The sequence below is a fragment of the Sarcophilus harrisii genome, chromosome 5, assembly GCF_902635505.1.
Source record: "Sarcophilus harrisii chromosome 5, mSarHar1.11, whole genome shotgun sequence".
NCBI lineage: Eukaryota > Metazoa > Chordata > Mammalia > Dasyuromorphia > Dasyuridae > Sarcophilus > Sarcophilus harrisii.
The window spans coordinates 277,499,568-277,517,036 of record NC_045430.1 but is presented as its reverse complement, the minus strand read 5'-3'; the positions used below and the strand labels follow the sequence as shown (position 1 = coordinate 277,517,036).

Sequence of the window (17,469 nt, the reverse complement as noted above, 5' to 3'; positions counted from 1 at the left end):
TTTAATATGTCAAATCAGAGATTTAGGAAGAAACTTTAATATTTATCAAGGCTGACCCTTTATTTTACAAATGAGGAAAGTGAGGAGCATAGAACATAGAAGAACATATTTCTTCTCCAAGATCACACAATTAGTAAGCATCTGAAGTAGGTTTTGGTCCCATGTATTTTTTTTTTTTACTACAAATCCAGTGCAAATACAATCAATGTAGTTCAAAATTCAAAATTAAAGGATATTAACACACACAGTGGGGAAGAGAGAGAGAGAGAGAGAGAGAGAGAGAGAGAGAGAGAGAGAGAGAGAGAGAGAGACAGACTGTTCCTCCAATGAATTATAAGGTTAAATTGTGCTTTCTATGCCCCTGGTATTATTTACCTTTGTGAAATGGATTTGCTTTGAGGCAATAGAAATTGTCTAAATCTTGGAGAAAAGAGGAAAAGCAAATCTCTTAAGTGGTATGTCTTAGCACACACAGGTTCTTTATTCTTCCTTCAGGAGAAGTATATGATGCTGGGGGAGGGGAATTTTTCTGAGAAGAATCCAACAGAATATTAAATACAACCTCGTATTCAGACCTCAGGGGGCATTTAATAACTTAATTTGCTAACTTTTGGAAGCAAATTCATCTATTCTTTATCATTATTTTAAAAGGTGTGCTAATAAATTGATGGAATGATGAAATCTTGAAGTCTTTGTAAAAAAAAAAAAAAAATACGCCCAAGTAATACTTACAACCACAAGTTCATAAAGAAAGCACCTCCTATTTCTGTCCACATGACAATCTTCCTTCAACTTCTTGACAACATAAGACACTCTTTCTGTCTCTTTGTCAACTTGCATCTGATCAAAATCTTCTGTAGTCAGCTGAGAATAGCCCAGCGCATCAGCTAAAGCTTTCCAGTCCAAAATTTTTTCAGATACCAAGGTCAGCACAGTTGAATAGATATAGGTCATCTTCTTAAAGGGAAGGGCAGCCTGTTCCAGAAGTTTCTGGGTTGTAAATGCACTTTCTGACATATCAATTACTTGTTCTTTGGAAATCACTTTGACATTTTTGCAGTGCACAAGACCAAGCTTCCCCCGGAGGACGCCTACGTACCATTCCTTGACTTTAGTCTGACCAATAGCTTTCACCGTGCTTCTTCCAAGAAGGGCAATGGTGTCCCCTTTGAAATATTCCAGGAAGTAGTCCATCTTGTTCTGCCTTAACAATGCTTTCAAGGTTACACCATAATGGTTAAAGCGTAACTTTTTATCTTGAAACTTGGGATATTTATCAGTTACTACTGAGGGAAAGGGGTAGAATTTGATTTCTTCCATTTTCAAGGAATTTGACTGACTAGGAATCCTACTAAAATTGGGAGCTGGTTCAGGTGTCCTAACATAAAACTGTGTCACAGGATTTTCATTGGGAATACCTATCTGGACCAGGAATACAAATGTGTGCAAGACCTTGTTGTCCACTGCAGAAAAAAGAAATTGTTGGTAAATTACTTCTCCACCTTTTAGCTGCTCTCGTCTAATTTCTTTCCTTTGGTCATCTCCTTTCACTTCAAAATCTATATCATCTGAGAGGACTGAAATGTATAGATTACGAGGCTGGTCAAGCAAAAAGGAATGTTTCCCCCAGAGCTGAAACACAACTGGAGACACGTTCTTGCCACTCCTGTTAATATCAGTAATGGTGAGCCTGCGTGGCATATAGCTGTGTCCCCATAAAGTAAAGATGGCAGTGAAACTGGGATGGATGTATTTGGGTCCATAGATTCCGACATATATAGTTCTGTGGATATAATCCCACACACTTGTGGCTGGGGCCTGAATGGCTTTGGCTTGAGCTGTGATAACTATGTACATCACATGACTTAATTCTAATAATTTCACTTGGACTGTGTCATTGTAAATGTAGTAGATACTGAGTTCTTTGAAGGGACCTTCTTTACGAGAGCTATACAAACAAGTCAGCATCCCCATGATTTGGCTAAAAGGGTCCTGCTTCACTTCACCTGAGATTTTCATTTCTAAATGAATAGCTCCCATCGTGTTGAGATTGCTTAACCTAACTTCCAACAGTGGGCTCACAGTGCATGACAGGTCATGATTTAGGGTTTTTGGAGGGTCCAGGAGAGCCCTCAAAGTAACTTCTTGGAACTCTCCAATCTTTACATGGCCCTGAGGCACATGAACAGTGATATGTGATCCCGGGAGTTGTATTGAGCCTCCTTTGTGGTCCAATTTACAAATGATGACAGTGCCTGCCACTTGCGTTTGAGCCCAACCCAGACTGTGACTCATTGTGTTCAAATCCAGGCATGATCGAGCCAGTTGACGTTGACTCAACCAGACCATTTTATAAGCCTCCCGGTCATGTTGAAGCCATTGTGTGTCATGAGGTAAAATCTGGTCAGACATCTCTGTACTCAGTGTCGCATCCTTGATGTCCAAAAGTTCTGAAACACTCTTGGATTTCCCAGATTTCCTTGATGAAGACTTTCTGAGCAATTGATGAACATTCAATTCATCACCTGAAGAGCTATCTTCTTCTATTTCTCGAAAAAACAGAGAGGGGTCTTCTTTTAAGATGGATGTGTTTGTACTCTTCTCAGTATTTCTTAACTGAGCTATATCATCCAAGAATGGGTTGGAAGCAGAGAGTTCATGCCAGAATGGATTTGTTGTCTTGAAAATAGGACTGACATGCTGGGGGTTAACATCAGGCCAATCAGGAGACACATCGCTGTCTTGGCAAACTGGTTTTGAAAAAAATAAAGGTGAATTGACATTCTCAGATAAATTTTTGAATCAATCATTATCACGTCTCACAATGAGTCTACTTTTTTTTTAATCTTTCTACTCTCTAGAATCTGACCATGAATTTCAAAAGCAGGTTTATTTTTGGTAAAAATTTTAATCATGAGAAAAGAAAGGAAAAAATAACAGATATCATAGTTTTTGAATTCCCTTTAATATTGAGATTATCATCTCTGAATCTATCCTAGGGTCATTCTTATAAGAAGAGATCTTCTTGTTTTATTTCTTTCTTTTTCTATTTATTTATTATTTATTATTTGATAAGAAGATCTTCCTTCTTATAAGAAGGAAGGAATTATCCTTAGCTTAAAGAGGGATAAAATCAATCTGCTTCTTCTTGGCTAATGGAATAATCAGAATTTTACTTATATTTACTTGATTTTAGAGACAGCATATTAGAGTTAACAGAGAACTGACTTCAGAGCTAAAAAAAAAAAAGCTGGGTTTAAAGTGTTGTCTTTCACACATAGTAGCTTTGTGACCATGACTAAAGCACTTATCGTCTTACTGTCTAGGAAACTCTCTAAGAATCTCAGTTTCAGCAAAAGTGACAGCATGTTTCCGTAGAAGGAATCTCCAATGCCAATTATATCACACAGATAACCCCTAACCCAACTTCATTTTATGCTAGTATTACTTAATCTGTTCTTACAAGCCAGTCATCTTTTGTATCAAAACCCACAAATGTGTCTAATGGTCAGATGTTTCCTCAGATCTATATGACTTGACATTGTGGCATTTTTTTCATAAATGGTGCTACTTTTAGAATAGAGTGAGATGAAAGATGCAAAGATCATTACAAACCTTAAAACACTATATGAATGTCAATTAATAATTTCTTTTATTTTTTTTCAAAGCACTAAACATTATATGCCTCCAGCTTGGTAGAGTCGCTAGACTTTGTTCTTCTCTCATATAGTCTTTAAGAAGACAGGGTTATCTAAGTGGTGATAACAGATGCTTTGTGCGCTCTTAAGACAGAGACAGTAAGGGTACAGAGCAATTGGTCACAAAGAGATTACAGAGGATCACTGTGCTAGTACTAAATATAGGAACAGATATTATTTGGCAACTCCATTGCCTATACCCACTTGTGGGTCAAAGTTTCACTAAAAAAGGAGCAGGGATCCTGAGGAACAGTATTACTTCCAACCATGAAGGTGAAGGTTCCTCAAGGATCAATATCAATTGTAAACCAGATCCCTTCTTTGGGAAGAACAAGTTTGGTAAGAACTGCTTTGGTAAGTAGTAGGTCTCTCCAACTCTCCAAAGATCACGCCAATTTGAAAGCACCAAAAATTTCCCAACCCCTAGAACTGGCTCTGAAAATATGAAAAAAGTCTAAAGGTTGGGACAATGCCATTGCATCCTACCACCACGAGAAGAAAAAAGTCCAACTTTAATATAAAATTATATTCAAACAATAGATTAGGAAAAATGGACAAACAAAAAAAAATAAAATAAAAAATAAAAAAAATAAATCCAATCACAAAAAGCAACTATAGAGACAAAGAAGGAAAAAATAACCTCAAAAGAAGATATGAAGTCAGAACATTTGCAAGCAATAGAACTGACTGAGAACAAGTCTCACAAGAATTCAAGAATTCCTGGACGAATACATACATATATATAAATAATCACATAAGAATAGAAGAGGAAAATTTAGGTGTAGAAACTAGATCAAGGGAAGAAATTAATGAAAAAAAAATTAAATAGCTTTTATAATAATTTAAATAATAAAATAGCTTTTATAATAATTATAACTTATCTAATGAAAAGTACAAAATTTCATTGAAGAAAATCATATCATAAAATTAAAATTGGGCAAATGGAAGCTAATGGATAAATGAGACATCAAGAAATTATAAAATTAAATGAAAACAATAAAAAAAAGAGAAATGTCTCAGGAGAAAAATAATTAACGTAAAGAATCAATCAAGGAGAGAGAGTTTAAGAATTATTGTGCATCCAGAAAAAGAACAAATAGAAATATGTATAGAATAATTTTACACACACATATATATGTGTGTTTAATAGTGGTCATCTCTAGGCTGGGGGGAGAGAAGAAAAAAGTTCACATGATGATTTGTTGTATAATTGAAAGGAATAGGAAGTGGTGCATAGTACATTTGCAGTTTCATGATCAAATAAAAAGCCTGGACATCATATTGAAAGAAATTATAAAAGAAAACTTCCCTGATATCTTAGAAGCAGAAGAACTGATATTATGATCAAGAATGAAATACACAGCAAAAAAAGTATAAATCTTCAAGGGGAAAAATGAACATTATAGAATACTTTAAATGGTTATTAATGAAAATACCACAACTGAATAGATAATTTTATTTTAAAATATGAGGCTGCAGAGAAGCATAAAAAGGTAACCATTAGAGGGAAATCATGAAGAACACAAAAAAGTAAAACTTTACATTTTCATATGGAAAAATAATACAGCTAATTCTAAGAACTTTATCATTACTAGGGCAGTTGGTAGGATTCTACATGGAAAGATGGAGCTAAAGTGAATTGATAATATTTGAATAATGTAAAAAAATAATAAAAGAGTAAGAAAGAAGGGTGCTCTAGGTGAAAGGAAAAGGTAGAAAAATGAGGAGAAATTATCTCACATAAAAGAGACTTTCAAGGAAGAACTTTTACATTACAAATAGGTAAAGAGAGGGAACACTGGACCTTGCTGACATCTAAATTGGTTCAAAAAATATAGGTGTATACACATGCATGTGTACATATGTGTTTGTTTGTATATATATACATACATATATATGCTTATTTGATTATAAGAATGTATCAACCATCAAGGAAAAAAGAAGGAAAGGGGATAAGAAAAAGGGGGATCTTTTGATTTGTTTTTTTCTTGTGCAGCATGATAAATCTGGAAATAGGTATAGAAGAATTGTACATGTTTACCATATTTTGGATTACTTGCTATCTAAGGGAGGAGGGTGAGGGGAAAGTAGGGAGAAAAATTTGGACAGAAGATTTTGCAAGAGTGAAAGTTGAAAACTTTGCATGTATTTTGAAAATAAAAATTATTAGTTTTTATGATATTTGATTAAAGCTTTTTAATTTTCAAAACATATTCATAGATAATTTTTCAACATTAACTCTTGCAAAATCTTGCATTCCAATTTTCCTCCCTTCCTACCACCTCCTCCCCTGGATGCTAAGCAATCCAATATATGTTAAACATGGTAAAAATATATGTTAAATCCAATATATGCAGACATATTTATACAATTATCTTGCTGCACAAGAAAAATTAAATCAAAAATGAAAAAAAAATGAGAAAAAATAATTGTTAACAAATGTCAACAAAAAGAGTTAAAGTGCTATGTTGTGATTCACACTCTGTTCCCACAGTCCTATCTCTGGGCATAGATGGCTCTCTTCATTACAAGATCATTGGAAGTGTCATCAATCATCTCATTGCTGGAAAGAGTCACGTCCATTAGAATCAATTATCATATAGTCCTGTTACTGTTGTGTACAATAATCTCCTGGTTCTGCTAATTTCACTCAGCATCAGTTCATATAAGTCTCTCCAGACCTCTCTGAAATTATGCTCCTGATCACTTCTTGTAAAACAATTATATTCCATAACATTCATATACCACAATTTATTCAGCTATTCTCCAACTGATGGGCATCCACTCAGTTTCCAGTTCCTTGCCACTACAAAAAGGACTGCTACAAACATGTTTGCATATGCGGGTCCCTTTCCCTCCTTTAAGAACTGTTTGGGATGTAAGCCCAGGAGAGGCATTGCTGGATCAAAAGTAATGCCCAGTTTGATAGCCCTTTGGGTATAGTTCCAAATTGGATCACTTCACAACTCCATCAACAATGTATTAGTGTCCCAGTTTTCCCACCTCCCCTCCAACATTCATAATTATCTTTTCCTGTCATCTTAGCCAATCTGTCATCTGACATTTCAGAGTTGTCTTAATTTGCATTTCTCTGATCAATAGTGATATAGAGCACCTATAAAAAAAAAAACCACTATTAAAAAAGAAAAGGGAGAATGATAAAAGGAGATAGTACTCAGAAGCAATACACATTTCAGAGGAAGGGCAAAAGTTAAAATAAGATAAAGAATTTAAAAAAGGATAAACACAAGAAAAATAAATGGAGGGAAATTCACAGAGTGAATTTAATTAACTCATCAATAAAATGGAAATAGCAGAATGGATTAGACCAGAATTCAAAATATTTTGCGAACAATAAATACATTTGGAATAGAGAATTACACAGAATTAAAACAAGAGGTTGGGACAGAATCTATTATGCTTTAGTTGAGAGAAGGAAAAAGGGAGAAAAAGAGAGAAAGGAGGAAGGGAGGAAGGGAAAAAGGGAGGATGGAGACAGGGAGGGAGGGAAGGAGGGAGGAAGGAAGGGAAGGGAAGAAGGAAGAAAAGGGGAAGGAGGAAAGAAAGGAGAAAAGAAGTAAAGAAAAGCAAAGGAAAAAGGCAAGATTCATGATTCTTAGACAAAACATTCATGATCTTAGACAAAACAAAAGCAAAAATAGACCTAACCAAAAGAGATAAAAAGGGCAATTACACCTTACAAAGACACTATACTGAATGAAATAATATCAATACTAAACATATATTCAGGAAATTATATAGCATCCAAATTCTCAAGGAAAAAGATTAATAAATTATAGGAGAAAATAGAATGTTAAGCTATAGAAGTGAGAGGCCTTAATTTTCTTCTCTGAGAGATAAATACACCTAAACCATAAAATAAATAAGAAGTTAAGAGATAAATTAAATACCAAAATTAAAATTCTGATTATCAAAAGTAATATTAATAAAATTGAAAGCTAAAAAATATAAAATGAATTACCAATTAAGACTAGAAGCAATCTTAAAAGAAAAAAAAGTAAAAGATAATCCACTGATTAATTTTATTTTTAAAAAGAAAGGAAAAAACCAAATCACCAACATCCAAAATGAAAAGGGCAATTGAATCACCAATGAAGATAAAATCAAAGGAAGGATTAGGAGTCATTCTAGTCAAACAAACTACCAATAAAACTTTAAAGAAAAAGTCCCCTGACATAAAAAGGTACTATGATGACAAGGAAGATAAGATTGCAAAATCAGTAAAGAACAAAATGGCTACAGGGAAAACTTCAAAAAAGGATATGAATTGGTCTCAAGCTCAAAAGATTCTTTTGAAAGAGCTCAAAATGAATTTTAAAAATCAAGAAAGAGATGTAGAAGAAAAATTAGGAAAATAAATGAGAATTATGCAAAAGAATTATAAAAACAAAGAGTCAAAAGCTTGGAAAAGGAAATATCAAAAAGTAACTGATAAAAACAACTCCCTAAAAATAAAATTGGCCAAATGAATATATATATATATATATGTGTGTGTGTATATATATATATATATATATATATATATATATATATACACGTACATACATTGAGGAAAACAACTCCTTTAAAAGTACAATTGGTCAAATAGAAAAGTAAAAAAAAAAAAACTGAAGAAAATAATTCATTAAAAATTATAGTTGGACAAGTGGAAGCAAATGAAGAACAAATGACAGACCTATTGAACCAAGAAAAGTATATGAAGATCTTAGATCAGATTCTGCCATAGATAATTCCATTTTGCTTGCCTGGACCAAGATATGTCACCATTCTGAACTTCAATATTTTTATCAGTACAATGGGTAGAAAAATTCCTATGGTGTCTAATACACTATTGATGTATCAAATAAGTTAATGCATTTGAATAGTTTTGTGAATCTTAAAGGCAATATCAGAATTAGCTATAATGATTTTTTTCTTAAATGACTTTACTTATACTTTATAAACTATCAATAAACATTTATTGATTTTGTTCATTCATTGATTTAATGTCTCACATTAGAAAAAAAAAGATTTAAACATTTTTACCTTCTGTATTATACTGTGTAGAAGAGTTTTGTTCTTCAACCAAGTTTCCTTCAGACTTACTCCTTGGAACCCCTTCTGACTTCAAAGGAACACAAACATTGTCTGACATTTTTTTCTCCTGTGGATAGTAAGTAGAAGAAGACAAATCCCCATTTAAAAAACTGTTAGAGTTTCTGAGACCCACGATGGGGAAGTTAGCAGTAAATCACTGTACTTCTCCCATATTCACTTATAAACAACCATAAAATAGCACCCCAAAACAAATCCTGGAACAGATCAGCAAAAGATGGGGAAAAAAATATTTGAGCCCAAGAAACATGGAAGATTCACAGCAAAGATCTTACTCACTTAGATAAAAGGGAACACAGTCCAGGATAAGAAGTGCCCTGGCAAGCAAAAGCAAGCCCACACCTCAGTTCCAGTGTGGTAGAACAGGCATACACCTACACCAGTACCCCCACTTGCCTCAACATAAGCAGGGGACTAGGCAGACTCCAGCACTGAGAACCACCATGTACTTCAGTGTAGCCCCAGGGCAAACAGGCAACCTCCAGCAGCTAGTTCCAGGAAACAGGCAGCCACCAGCACCAAACCTGCCACAGTGCTTCAGCATAGCCCTGGGTAAAGAGACAGCCATCAGTAACCAGGCTGCCATGTGCTTCAGTGTATGCCTGAGGAAATGCAGAAATACTCCACCATTCTCAGCACATAGCAAAAATCAGCACAAAATCCCAGCTTAGCACCAAGTAAGCTTCCAGACCCCAAAGCATCACCTGCCACCTCCCACCTCATCCCCTCAGCACTGGTGTTGTGCCCATGAGAGTGTTCCATGGGCCTCAGTGCAGCATCAATGACAGGAGTTGTAGGTCCTGATTATTTACCTGGTGTTGCATTGATGTTGTAAAAAAAAAAAAAAAAAAAACAAACCACAATCTAGCAGTAGAAAATTATTATGGTGACGGGGATGATCAGAAAACATATCTGAAAGAGAATAAGAATATCAAACAAAACACCTATGGGCAAAACCCCAAAGAAAAATGGGGAAATCATCTCAAGCCTAGAAAGCATCATGGAATAGCTCAAAAAGGAGCTTAAAAATCATATGAGAAATGGAAGGAAAAATAGAAAAAAGAAATAAGAATGATGTAAGAAAACTATAAAAAAAGAAGAAAAATGGCTTAAAAAAGTACAATTTGCCTAATGGGGAAAAAAAGATACAAAAATTCAAAAGATACAAAAAATACAAAAGATACAAAACAAGTCCTTAAGAAGAGCAACTGGTCAAATGGAAAAGGAGGTACAAAAGCTAATTTAGGAAAACAACAGCTAAAATTTAATATTGGCCAAGTGGAAGTGAATGATTCTGTAAGACATCAAGAAATTCAGAAGAATAAAAATAATAAAAGAGAATACAAAATACCTGATTGGAAAAGCAACTGACCTGGAAAGCAGATGCAGAATGGACAATGTCAGAATCATTGGACTACCAATGACCTCCAAAGGAGGACCTAGACAGGATCTTTAAAGAAATGATCAAGAATAACTGTCCTAATAGACAAGACCAGAGGGCAAAAAAAGACATTGAAAAAATCCACTGGTCACCTCAGGAAATATCCTAAAATAATAATTTCAAAAATCAAGCAAGCAGACAGAAAAAAGCAATTTAAATACTGGTGAGTGACGATGAGGATTGCACAGGACTTAGCATCTGCAACATTAAAAAAGCTGAGGTCATGGAACATGATATTCTGGAAGGCAAAGGAGCTAGCAGTACAACCAAAATCACTGGTCCAGTGAAATGAACCTTAATAATTTGGAGGGGGAGGGGAGAAATGGTCAGTCAATAAAATGAAAAGCTTTCATAAGGCAAAGACCAGAATTAAAATAAAAATTTGAGCTCCAGTATCAAGACCAAAGAGAAGCATATGCAGATTTAAAAAAAAAAAAAAGGAAAGAAAACATAAGGGATTCAATACTGTTGGAATCTTTACAAACTTAAGCCATTAGAGTTGATAGAGACAATAATTATCTAATTTAGCATGATTCAATATGATTGATTTGATCTTAGAAGGAGATATTTTGGGTCAGAACTTGAAACAAGGTACTAAGTACAACTGATAGAAACGATGCTTGTGTTCACACCTTTAGAGAGCTCATAGAAGCAAGAAATATTTAAGTACTCATTGGAGTTCACATGTTTGGGAGATTTCAGGGTTTAGAAAAAGATATCTGAATTCACACCTCCCTTAATCCCTGCCTCCAGAAGGCGGAGTCAGCCTTTTACACTCAGCATAAATAGAGCTTCAGTGAGCCACTGGACAGTCTTACTTTGAAACATTCCCAGGGGTCGGAGAGGAGCACTCTGGGAAGATTGAGAGCCAGAAGCCCTCTCTTGGAGGCAAGAGAGATTCATTCCATCTGGAGGCTGAAGAAAGCAGAGGCAAAGGACAAAGCTGCAAGAGCTATTAGAACCAAGGAGAGAAAGCAGAGGTAGAAGCAAGGGACAAGCTGCAAGAGCTCTTGGAACCAAGCAGAGAGATAGGCCTCTGAGCTAACTGGGCTATATTGAAGGACACAATAAAAGATCTGAACTTTTATCAGCTGGCTGTGATTTGGGGTGATTATTTACTTGTAACTGAAACTAAAGCTCCTCCAGAAAACCTCCCCAAGAAACCTTTCTCCCAGAGAGAACTCATTATTTTAAAAAAGAAAAAACACCACACAATACAACTAAACTGTTTACTTTCCTGTGTTGAAAGATGATTTTTGTGATTCTTAAAAATTGTATCATCAATGTATAGCTGAAAGAAATATACATAGACAGAGGGTGTGGATATATGGTGAATTTTAGAAAATGGCATAAAATAATTAAATAAGAAAGAGAAGTACACTGGATTCAGAAGAAAGCAAGAGGTAGAATAGGGTAAATTATTCACATGAAAAGGTACAAAAATGTACTTTGGAGAAGGTGGAAGGGTGACTGATGAGCATTGCTTGAATTTTACTTTCACCAGTATTTGATCAAAAAGGTAATTATGTATATAATCAACTGAATGTAAAAATATATCTTACCTGGCAGGGAATTAGGAGAAGGAAAGATTAAGTAAATGCAGAAGGTAGATCTGAAGGAAGAAAGGGATGATTGGAGGATGTGGTAGACAGAAGCAAAACTTTATTGATAAAAGAAAGAGTAAAAGTAGAGAGGACAAATAGGAGGGAAAATTAGATAAAGGGAAATAGTACTCATATCTGTGAATATAAATTGGATGAATTCCCCCATAAAAATGAAGTGGGTAGAAAGTATATGAAACACCAGAATCTTATGATATGTTGCTTACAAGAAATAGTGGAAACAAAGACATACACACAAAATGAAAGTAAGGTGCCGAAAAGGCCTATAATATGATTCAGTCAAAGTAAATAAAAAGCAAGGATAGCAATCCTGATCTATGGAAAACACCTCATTTCTCAAATATATAGAGAACTTAGTCAAATCTATAAGAATGCACCCAGCTGATAAATGGTCAAGGAATGTGAAAAAAGCAGTTTTCAGAGGAAGAAATAAAAGCTACTTATAGACGTATGAAAAAAGATCCCAAATCACTTTTGATTAGAGAAATACAAATTAAAACAAACCTGAAATATCATCTCACATTTATCAAATTGGCTAATATGCCAAAAATGGAAAATGATAAATTTTGGAGACGATGTAGAAAAAGTGGGACACTAATGCACTGTTGGTGGAATTGCAAAAACTATTTTAGAAAACAATTTGGAAACGTGCTCAAAGGACAAACAAACTGTGTGTATCCTTTGATTCAGCAATACCACTACCAGATCTGTATACCAAAGAGATAGAAAAATGAGGGGGAATGATCTATATATTCAAAATATCTATATCAGTCCCTTTGTGGTGGCAAAATATTGGAGATTGAGGGGATGTCCATCAATAGGAGAATAGAAAAGCAAGCTGCAATATATGAAGGTAATAGAATGCCATTGTGCAAAGAGAAATAATGAATAGGTATATTTCAGAAAAACCTGAATAAGATGTGTATGCAAATGATGGAAAGTGAAATAAGCCGGAAGCAAGAAAACATTATACACAGTATCAGCAACATTATGTGATGATCAACAATAAATGACTCAATTCCTCTTAGCAATATAATGATCTAAGAGAAGTACAAAGAATTCAGAAAGATGACATTCAGATAAAGAATTGATGGACTCTGAATACAGATTGAAGCATATTTTTCCACTTTATTTTTCATGTTTTTTTTTTAACTTTTTGATCTGTTTTTTCTTTCACAACAGTGATTAATATGAAATGTTTTATGATGGCACATGCATATCATACTAAATTGCCTATCATTTTTGGAAAAGAGAAGAAGGAAAGGAAAAATTGCAATTCAGAATCTTGTAAAAGTGAATACTAAAAATGTTCTTGATTTGTAATTGGAAAACATACTATGAAAAAAGTAAAAAAAACTAAAAAAAGATGAAGATGGAAAAATCAAGAGTGTTGCATGTATTTAAATAGGAAAGTACATCAAGGAATCCTACTAAAATCAGTTTTTTAAGACATAAAATAAAATGCAGATGGTTAAAAAGGACATTAATTATATTGAAATACAATTGTTAAAAAATAAAAGTTGGCTCAGTGCTACAAAGTGTAAAAATCAGTTTAATTTGAAAACTAGTATCAGGTGAAAATGGTACCGTTAGGGAGTTATTGAAGGCCAAAAGTGTCCAAGGTAGTTCATAGACTTTTGAGCTCAATGAAAGCTCAGAGGCAACCCAGTACAATCTCCTTAATTTTCAGGCAAAGGAATTGAAGCCAGAGAAGGAAAAATTACTTCCCAAAGGCAATAAAGATAGGAAATATTAGAATTTGCATTTTGATTTGGATCCCATAATTTCAAATGTATCCGTCTTTATATGGATATTTTTATGAATCACCATTACAGGAAAATGGACTCATGCTGAATTAATATCAGTGCCACTGTAGCTCCCCCTACATATTTACCTTTTACTATATTTCTCATCCAAGATGTTAATTTCTTCTTTTATCCTATAATCCAAAGAAATAGCAAAGTTATGATGGTGACAGTGATAGAAACTCCATAAATCTCAGATTAGAAAGAGAATCCAATTCTCTAAAGTGACAGAGAGTAACCTCTTTTCTTAAGCTTCCCAGTATATCAGTCACTTACTATTTCCTAAGAGAGACCATTCCACTTTGAAACAGTTCCTTCCATTAGGAAAAGTTTTCTTACTTCAAATATAAATATGTTTTCTTATTCACTAATTTAACATAATTCTGTGACCAAATCAGACCAAACCTGAACTCAATGGACAAGTCCTTCAAATAGATGAACATAGTAGGCACATCTACTTGAAATCTTATCTTCTATGCCCTACCTATCCACATTGTTGTTATTTTGTTTGTTTGGGGGTTTTTTGGATACTTATATGGTACATCTTAAAAGCCTTTTGTCCTTTTGATTGGTCTTCCTGAAGCATCATTTCTTATCATTATCATTTTTAAATTTTAATCATCATGCTTCTAAAACTAAATACAATACTACAGATGTGATCTGAGCAGAGCATAATAAAGAAGGGAAATTGCCTCCCTAGTCCTAGATGTTATGTCTTTTGATTAAGCACAAAGTTATATTAACTTTGTTGGCTGTCACATTGAAATGCTGAGCCATATTTAGATTTTGTTCCATGCAAAACCTCTAATCTGTTGGTTTTTTGTGTGTGTGTGAGTTGTTTTTTGTTGCTGTTGTTCTGTTTTGTTTTGTTTTTTGCAAAAAACTTTTTTTCCTCCATGCTGTACTTGTGAAATAATGTGACATTGGTCGCTTTTGTTTTTACATCATTTGGACTTCCCAATATATCTATCATCCTTATCCCTCTCAAATATTTACTCCTTACTTATAAAGAATTTTTAAAAGTTTGGAAAAGTTGAGAAAGTGTAACAAAACTTGTTATGGGCCAGAACTTGAAACAAGATGCTAAGTCAGTGGAATTGATAGAGACAATGGTTATTTAGCATGGTGCTTAATAGATCTCTACTTCAGTACATGTACTTAGTACTTACTATAGTTCCACTAGATTAACACCTATGATGAGAGAGGATATAAGTTCAGGCAAACTCAGCCAGAAGGAAAACTAGGGAAGACCAGAGACGTCGTGGCAGGCTGTACTCCTCCTTTGCTTCTCCACTGAAACCAAGACCCGGAAGGCCTCCAGAAAAACTAGCAGAGCCCCAAGTGAAGGAGACAAGACTTTTAAGAAGACAATAAAGGATTTGGATTTTAACTCTTGGCTGCACTTGTGGTGATTACTGAACTAAAACCAAGGCTGCCTCCAGAGTCCCCAAGAAAACTTCAACAGAGAATATTATATTTTAGATAGAATATTACAAAAACTAACCATCACTATACAATACAGCTGTTCAAAAAGTCTGATGTAACCTGTAATGTTCAAAACCTGCATTTTCTCATCTGATCTGAAATGAGAAAAGGTGTCTTGTCTTTTTCTTGGAGCCAAACTTATTCAGTATTATTTTGAAGAATTCAGTTTTACTTGTTTTACCAAGTAATCCTTTAATCATATCTTTGTATCCCACCCTAGTAGAATGTAAGCTCTTTGAGAGAGGAGAAGGCTTTGTGGCTTAATTTCTATTGATATCACTAGTCTCTAAGCCAATATCTTAATAAGTGTTTAAGAGATACTTGTTGAGATGATTAAATACATTCTTGAATTTTCTCAGTTCTCTGGTCCAAACTTTCAGGTTCTCTTCTCTTTAAAAATCAATATTCCTCTACCCTTCTTTAGTCCTGCTAGGGTTGGTTATTTCTTCAAATTCTTTCAAAGATCACTGACAGTGGTTTGGCAAATGAATCTCCTGGTAAGTGAACCTCTTGGTTCTTTCTCGACTGTGTCAATTTATATTTTATAAATATATATTTATAAATTTGTAATATAAAGTATATATAATATAAATTATAATTTTATAAATTTATAAATATTTAGAAATGTCATGTGTCCGGTATTTTAAAACATGCAAAGCTGCATTTTTCTTAACAATATTGGAAGACTGATAATGTAAGCTTTATTAGTTCAACATTATAGATGAGGAAAATGAGGTTCAGGATCATTCAGGTACCTGAAGTCACACAGCTAACATCAGTCTAAAATGGAATTTTTCTCCTTGATATAAAACTAAATTCTTACTAGTGCTCCTCACTGATTTTAAAGCACTGAAAAGGCATCCATGTCCTCAGGGTATCTTTAATTATATCATAGTTTCCCTATGGTCATTCAAGACCATATTTCCTAATTACCAATGTAAATCACAATAATAATAATAATATATCTTAACAATCGTGGGAGACAGTGTAATTACCCTCATTTTACAATCAAAAGGCCAGAGTCCCACAGTTAGTGTCTGAGGACACATTTGAGTGCACATCATCCAGACTCCAGGTCTGGTGCTCTAACATACCACCTCATAAAATAGACCTGAAACTACCTGAAGTTCACTTAGCTCTTTTTAACAGTAAAGCTCTTTTTTTATGAACCAACCTGGCTTTAGCTCTTTCTCCCCATCCCCTTCTTGATTGTCTCAATCACTGTTCCTCGTGTTACTGTGGCTTCAGATTCTGGAGCTAAAAATATGTTCTCATGGATTAATGGCAACTTCCTGAATTTAAGCCATGTTCAAGAGGTCATCTGTAGTGAATGTAAAGAAGTGCAAAGGATGCATCAGTTTGCTTCTTATGTTCTTTATTTTCTCTCAGGGTTTAGGACAAGCAATACTCATTTGAACTCAAGCAAAGGAAAATTAACTCACAAAACATTACAGAGAAGCTGAGACCTTCTTCACTGATTAACACTGAAACACTAACATTGGAAGCCAAACCTGACTAGTTCATAGGGATAAACATCCATTCAGTAAAGGAAAAATCATAGAAATGGTTGACATCCTTAGAAAACTTCCAAGTTGTACAAATTGCTTGATTTTTCTTAGTTTATGTGAATCTTCCCACATTTCTATGGGACTTTGACCTCTTACAAATGGGAAAAATGAGAAATTGAGAGCTTAAATACCCAGTCCAAGGTCACATGGCTAGTAGATGTGTTATGTAAAATTTGAATCTTCCTGGTTCCAAAATCAATGTCTACCTAGTATCCCAAACTATTTATAAACAAAACCCCCAGAACAAGATGAGAGTTGTGCCTCTTATTCTGTTCCCATAGACCAGGCCAACTCACTTCCCCAACTCAAATAACAATTAAAATGACTAAATGTCATTGAGAGCCAGTTTCAGAATGAGGAAGACCTCAGTGAGAATCCTGCCTCTGCAATATACTATGAAAAATTTTCTACATTTTCAGATGTCTCAAAAATAATAACTGTAAAGAAATCAGAGATTTCATTCAAAAAGGAAGTTCTTCTCTAGTAGTTTTCCCTGTTAAAATTATAGGCAAAGCAACAAAGAAAAGAAAAGGAGAAAAAAAAGATAAATTGAATGTTGCAAAGGATTCCATCAAGTCTAGCCAGATAAGTTTACATGGATATACCTGGTATGTCCCAGGAGGCTCTAAGAGCAAATGATGCTAGTTCCAGATGGTTCTGAAGAGCAAGCTGTACTGGCTATACTGGGAATATAGTTATGAATGACCTTTTTAAGCCAAATCAAATCAACAGATA

At 34.3% G+C, this 17,469-nt stretch overlaps 1 protein-coding gene across 1 annotated transcript in view; it reads right to left on the bottom strand.

Moving 5' to 3' along the window:
• MACC1 (MET transcriptional regulator MACC1) overlaps positions 1–17,469 on the bottom strand; it is a 76,122-nt gene that overhangs the window by 39,056 nt on the left and 19,597 nt on the right. Inside the window, exons 3-5 of the mRNA XM_012551440.3 lie at positions 13,771–13,815; positions 8,745–8,862; positions 733–2,750 (exon numbers count right to left, since the gene is read on the bottom strand). Coding sequence (XP_012406894.1) covers positions 733–2,750; positions 8,745–8,853 — 2,127 coding nt within the window. The 5' untranslated portion in view covers positions 8,854–8,862; positions 13,771–13,815. The remainder of the gene's footprint in view (positions 1–732; positions 2,751–8,744; positions 8,863–13,770; positions 13,816–17,469) is intronic.